The sequence below is a fragment of the Poecilia reticulata genome, linkage group LG8 (assembly GCF_000633615.1).
Source record: "Poecilia reticulata strain Guanapo linkage group LG8, Guppy_female_1.0+MT, whole genome shotgun sequence".
Classification (NCBI taxonomy): domain Eukaryota; kingdom Metazoa; phylum Chordata; class Actinopteri; order Cyprinodontiformes; family Poeciliidae; genus Poecilia; species Poecilia reticulata.
Window position 1 is genome coordinate 27,783,459 of NC_024338.1, and position 6,678 is coordinate 27,790,136.

At 45.0% G+C, this 6,678-nt stretch overlaps 1 protein-coding gene and 1 long non-coding RNA gene across 3 annotated transcripts in view; both read left to right on the forward strand.

Annotated features, from left to right (window-relative positions):
- The window catches only part of radil2a (Ras association and DIL domains 2a), a 26,191-nt gene extending 24,774 nt beyond the window's left edge, over nt 1–1,417 (forward strand). For both annotated transcript variants that reach the window (XM_008417127.2, XM_017306439.1), the window contains 3 exons: nt 315–436; nt 511–650; nt 726–1,417. In XM_008417127.2, coding sequence (XP_008415349.1) covers nt 315–436; nt 511–650; nt 726–831 — 368 coding nt within the window. In that variant the 3' untranslated portion in view covers nt 832–1,417. The remainder of the gene's footprint in view (nt 1–314; nt 437–510; nt 651–725) is intronic.
- Nucleotides 1,418–1,640: 223 nt separating this feature from the next.
- On the forward strand, nt 1,641–4,884 carry LOC103469443 (uncharacterized). Its single transcript, XR_534346.2, has 2 exons — nt 1,641–2,945; nt 4,225–4,884. It is a non-coding gene; the product is annotated as an uncharacterized LOC103469443 (long non-coding RNA).
- The last annotated feature ends 1,794 nt before the right edge of the window (nt 4,885–6,678 follow it).

Consider the following 6,678-nt stretch of genomic DNA (forward strand, 5'->3'; position numbering starts at 1 on the left):
GACACGTGGTCTCCAGGGGGACACGTAGTCTCCAGGGGGACACGTGGTCTCCACGGGGACACGAGGTCTCCAGGGGGACACGTGGTCTCCAGGGGGACACGAGGTCTCCAGGGGGACACGTGGTCTCCACGGGGACACGAGGTCTCCAGGGGGACACGTGGTCTCCAGGGGGACACGTGGTCTCCAGGGGACGTGGTCTCCAGGGGGACACGTGGTCTCCAGGGGACGTGGTCTCCAGGGGGACACGAGGTCTCCAGGGGACGTGGTCTCCAGGGGGACACGTGGTCTCCAGCTGTCCTCTCTGCTCTGTGCAGTCGGTGGGAGCGGCGATGTGAAGCCGGGAGACGCGGCAGCAGAAGAAGACAGAGAGGAAGTGTTCACAGTGGAGATCCACAGAGGGCCCCACGGCCTGGGACTGGCCCTGGTGGACGGGAAGGTGAGACACCAGGACAGTAACCACCGCTTAGCGTCTCTACGTCAGAACGCCATCTTTATTCTGCGATGTTGCAGCAAACGGCGCTGAGGATGAGCGGCATCTACGTGAAGTCGGTGGTTCCGGACTCTCCGGCGGCTCGCTGTGGGAAGCTGAGGACCGGCGATCGGATCCTGGCCGTCAACGGCACCAGCCTGGTCGGCATGGAATACAGCATGTAGGACTGCAGCTGCATTCGCCCTGTTGATGCTAACGGTTTAGCAGCTTCCTAACCGGCTGCCGTCTGTTTCAGAGGCAGAGAGCTGATCCGCTCAGCAGGAGACGCTCTGAGGCTGCTGGTGGCGAAGATGGACACCGACTGCAGCAGCAGCAGCAATGCAGCTGCAGCTACATGCTGAGAGCAGAGAGAGTCTTCTCCTCCGACTGCAGCACCGAGCCGAGGTTTACTGGATCCACAGCATCGCCGATAGAAGCCTGCTGCAGCTGCTGCTGCAGCTTCTTTCTGGCCTGCAAACTGGGAGGAAAACCAGCAGCTGCTGCAGGACCTGCTGCAGCTGCTGCAGCTTCAGGCTCAGATCCAAACGTTTGCTGTAAACACGTGGAAGAAGCAGCAGATCAGTAATCTAAAATGTTTTCAGGTTCTGCTGCCTTCATGTTTTCTAAAAACTGAATGGTTTCAGCGTCGCTGTAACTGAAACTGGATTTATTTAAATGTTCATTTGATCTCAGAAGATTCTGACTTTTCATCAGCTTCATCATTTTATTCCACCTGAGTTCACTCTGGTTCATACCTGACTGTTTTTATAGTTTTCTAAAAGTCGTAATTCTCCTGAAGAACCAAGTTTAGTTTCTAATTGTCTCATTTAACAGAAAGTTTTAAATGTTTGGTTTTACTCTCCAACTGGAAACATGAACAAAATTCATCTCCATAAATTAAAAAGTTCCTTTAATTCTGATTAAAAATGGAAACTTGATCAAATCTGATTTTTGTTGATGATGAATTCCAGAAAAACGTTTCTGAGTCGGCAGACAGAAGGTTTCTGCTGGAGCAGCTGCTGTTTGGGCTGAGCAGAACCAGCCGGGTGGAGCCTGCAGCGGGCCGGGCTGGGCCGGGTGGAGCCACCGGTACCGGGTGGAGCCTGCAGCGGGTGGAGCTGGGCCGGGTGGGTGGAGCCACCGGTACCGGGTGGAGCCTGCAGCGGGTGGAGCCGCCACCAGGCTGCCTTCCGGCGCCCTGCGGTTCCCAGCCTGACGCGGCTCGGGGCCCCTGAGGTTAAACACTGGAACCAAAGCTAACGCTAGCAGGCTGCTGAGCTGCTGGTCCTGCACTGAAACGCCTCATGCATTCGTGTTTGTTCCTCTGTCAGAAAACGTTTCCAGTTTTCCGGCTCACTGCACTTTGTGATGAAATGTGACTTTACAGCAGGACTTTAAAAATCTGCCTAAAATTCCATTCTGGATCCAGAAAATTATCCCAAAATTAAAGATCAGAATGTTTCTTTGTGCTCATTGCAGGGTCTGTAATTAGTTACTCGCATTTACATCAACAAAATACATTTTCCATTCAGAAAGTCTTTGTTGCTACGTTATGTAACAATAGTTGGACGACATTTTATAGTTTTTAATCTGTTCAGGATCTTCAGAGAGTTTCAGGAAGTCCTGGTCATTCATGGAGCTTCTCTGGAAATATGGACTCTGGATGCTGACATTAGCATCAGCTGCTACATGTTAGCATGCTATTTTAGGCTAGCATAGCTTCTCTGATAGTTAAACTCCTTTTTGCACAACTTGAACACAACAGTAGTGTTTTCCAGCGTCCAATCAGGTTGGTCAGAAAGAGAAATGAACCCCATCAGCTTCGTTCTTGCTGCTGTTAGCGGATGTAGCCTGTGCGTCAGATTTGTGGTTGTACCAGAAATGCATGACAGCAAAGGTTCCGGCGGAAAACCTATGAATAATTTACATAAAGGAAAAAAGCAGGTTAACATTTTTAACACATTAAAATCTATAAATTAGTCATAGCCCTAATTAAATGCATACATTTATGTCAAAATGAGTCCGAATGCAGAAACAAAGATTTCTACTGTGGTCTCTTCTGTCTGGTTGGTTCTGGAGCAACATTACAAACTGATTTTCTCTTTCTGACACGGCGATTTTCTAAAACAACTAAACTCCATCTGTCAGCATTATAAATGAAATATTCTGCTGAATTGTGCATCTCCACTTTTTATCACCAGTTTTTGCATTTTTATTTCCAGGTTTTAAAAACTGAGATGGACAGGAAGATCAACAGATCTTAGATCCTTGAGTTTGGGAAATATTTTAAAGTTTATTAAGGGAGTTTAATGTGGGATGAAGGTTTAAAATGATAGAAAATCAAATGTTTTCTGTCTCAGAGGTTTAAAGTGTCAGGAAGCTCCAGAGAACCAGGAGGTTCCCCGGAGCAGAGCTCCAGTTTTCTGCCTGGACAGAAGGAATATTGTCCTGGTGATTTTCCCACAGCGTCTTATCGGTGAGGAAATGAGGCTCCGCTCACATTACTGAGCGTCTGATTCCCCTCCAGAAAAACCCGCTGCGCTTTCTGTCAGAACCAGCGCAGAAAATACTTTGAGATAACAGCAACAAAGGGAGAGTCTCAGCTTCCTGATGATGATGATGATGATGAAGAACCACGTCTCAGGAAATATGAAAACATGCTGCGATACAACAGATTAATTAGTGAGAAAATTACAACCCAAGAACCAAAAATACTCAGTTTTCTCTGAAGACTGAAATATTTTACAGAAATCAAATTTAAGCTTCTGAAGAAGCAGAAAAAAGACTTTTTCCTGTTTAATGTGTCATAAAATCACCAGGCGTTTCACCATGGCAACCAAACGGGTCCAAACCAAACGGATCCAAACCAAATGGGTCCAAACGGATCCAGTCCAGTGTAGGAATAAGGCACTGGACCCATTTGGTTTGGATCCGTTTGGTTTGGATCTGTTTGGTTTGGACCCGTTTGGATTGGATCCGTTTGGTTTGGACCCGTTTGGTTTGGATCTGTTTGGTTTGGATCTGTTTGGTTTGGACCCGTTTGGATTGGATCCGTTTGGTTTGGACCCGTTTGGTTTGGATCTGTTTGGTTTGGATCTGTTTGGTTTGGACCCGTTTGGCTTGGATCCGTTTGGTTTTGGATCCGTTTGGATTGGATCCGTTTGGTTTTGGATCCGTTTGGATTGTCGGCTCAGTTTAAGACAAACTAACAGTTTAAATTGGTCCTTCTCAGCGTCTTTGTTTCAGTGAAAACAGACATTTCTGTGTAAATGTGTTGCCATGTCTGGCCTAAAAGCCCCTCAGTGCTCAGTAACTTTCTGCTTTTATTAGTTCAGATAATCATATCTGTGTGATGTAATTTTATGAATTGGATTCCAAACCCAGCAGCTGATTTCTACCAAAGCTGAGAACCTTTTGCTTCAGGCTGCGGTTTCCTTATTGATGCTTAGACATCTTTATGTTTACCGTTCAAACACAAGTAATGCTGACCTCAAACAGAACGTGAAACAAACCGGATCCGTTTCTTTTCTATGTGCAACAAACCGCAGCCTCTCCAGAGGTCAGCGGCGAGAGGCGGGGTCAGCGGACGGGACGCCGGTCCACCGCAGACTGAATTCAGAGAAACTGGTGTTTCGTGTGATGAGCAGATAATCCAAGGATCTTTTAATTTTTTGTTCTGGACATTTGAGTCGTTAAATATTTGAGCTGTAAAACTAGAAATCGATTTTTGGTTTTTCTGTTGCTGCTGCTTCTAGGAGACAAAAACCCTGCGGAGGTTTTCCTGCTCACAGCTCTTCACGTTCTGAGTTGACTTCCAGTTTCCCTCGGCTGAATTTGGATCAGAACATTTTGTCTCTGATCAGCAGCGCAGACAGAAGGAAGCAACCTGAGATGATTCGGTGACGGCTCATCCTTCCTGCTGGTCAGGAACAATGGAGACAGGAAACAAGCTGTGGCAACCAGTGAAAACACAGCGCTGGCCGCCACTTCCTCGGTTCTACCAGAACCGAGACCCTGGAGGGCCCGGATGGGTCCGTCAGACTCAGACAGGACGTCCTGTCTTCAGACGAGGCTCAGCAGGAAGAGGCAGAGCGAAACGAGCCATCAGACTGAAATCACCTTGTTTTGGTTAAAATGGTTTTCAGTTCATGAGAAACCAGGAAGCTGAAAAACAACCAACAGGGCCCTCTAGTGGCAGCAGAGGGAAATTACAGAAACCACACTGATGATTCATCAGTCAGTCTTTTTGAATTAAAACTGTCAGCATAAAGTCTATATTCATTTATTTGTAACATTATGTTTCATAAACCAGACAGAAAGTTATCAGCAGAGGAAGAATCATGTCAGTTACAGATTAAAATGTTTCAGTTTTCTGGGTTATAATTTACTGTTAAAGCTGCAATATCATCATGAAACATGGTGGCCTGTTATTATCTAACACAATAACACTAAATGCTCCTTTCCTAAAAAACAGCAGAACTTAAAACATCCAAAATTGTACATTATTATTGTTGTTAGCATTATCATGACTATTAAAGTTACTATTACTTCTTATTAGGCTCCAAATGTGGGAAAAATGTTGGTCATTAGTATCAATAATAATAATTTTCCATATTTGGAACTTGGTATCAATGAGCACATCTGGACTCAGTTTGGTTTTGATGGGTTTTATTGTAATTTCAGTTTTATTTTTTTATTTCCATTTATATTGGAGAAATATAAAATTGTGCAGATTTTTTATGTTCTTGAAGATGTTGGCCTAAATATGTTTCAATTCCTATTAATTTTAAAAATGCAGTTTGTTATACGGAAAAACTCAAATTTCTTCAAAAATATTATATTTCACCCATGAAAGTCGCCATTTTCAGCCACGCAATGCATGCTGGGCTTGTGTACTGGAGTCTACAGAGCTAACAGGAAGGCTAACTTCACCCGAGTTGTTCATCACATTGCGTTCAGTGTAAATTCACACAAAGCCGCACCGAGTCGCTGTTGGCTGTAAATAAAAACATCCATAGTGAGTCTGGATCATTTTCCACATGAAAACCGAGGAGCGCGGCGAACAGAACTTCCCACTGTGACCAAACAGAGGAAGAGAACCGAGTTGGCCGCAGATGCTGGTTTTTTCTGCTGCTGCCACCTTCAGCTTCGTAAATGACCCAACATGATGCGTACCTCTGGTCGGACCGTGATCCGGTAAGTAGTCGACGTGCTCTGTGTCCGGTCCGGTATTCGGTCGGTTCCCTTGGTTAGCATTTTGAAGAGCTGCCTGTCTCTTTCGTTTCTCCCAGTATTTTAAGCTCGCTAGCCGGCGGTAGCGGGGTTTAGGCGCTTTGTAGATAAAACCTGTCACTTAAAACCATTTGGTTTTAGCTTGTGGAGGTAGCATCACCTGTTAGCTCCTTCGTCAGCTTTCTTCGTACAAATGACTCAAAGTCTTCTGGAAATAAATATTGAGAGCCTCTTCACTGATCCTTGTGATTTCTACATTCTCGTAAAATTCTTCTTCTTCCCTTTTTTATGGCGGTTGGTAAACAACTTTTAGGTGCATTACCGCCACGTTCCAGACTGGAATATGGATCAGAAGCTTTTACTACGCATACATTTCAACGCCTGCTTCAAATTGAAAAGGCTTAAAGCCACTCATGCTGTTTTACCTGGACGGAACTAGCTTAGGTCATTTACCCAGAATGCATTGCAGTCTGCAGTATTATCACTATTGTTTTTACATCTTAAATATTTCTCAAATAAAATTTGTTGTTTCGAGTAATTGTGCATCCCTTTAAGGAAAAATAACTTGATCTAAATGTAAAGAAATCAGACAAAAACAGCATCAGCTCTGAGTTTAAGTCAGTTTCAGTTTCTGCTTTGGGTTAAAATGAAACGGATGAACCGGGACTTCCAGACCAGCAAAGAAAGCACATTAATGCTGTTGACCAAAGTGCAAGAGAAACGTATATAAACAAAATGGCTGCTGTCGGGATCAACCCAAATGGAGCATAGGATGGAAACATACGTGACGATGGAAACAGCTGCCTCTGATCTCCTGCTCTGACATCGTTCAGAACAGGAAGAAATGCGTTAACCCAGCAGGAGAATCCAGACGATTTGAACAAGGTTCTGGTGCCTGGAGGAGCAAATAATGTAGCTGCTCTACCTGAGCAGGTGTGTCTTTCTGCTCTGCTGTGACACGTTTTCCAGGCAGACAC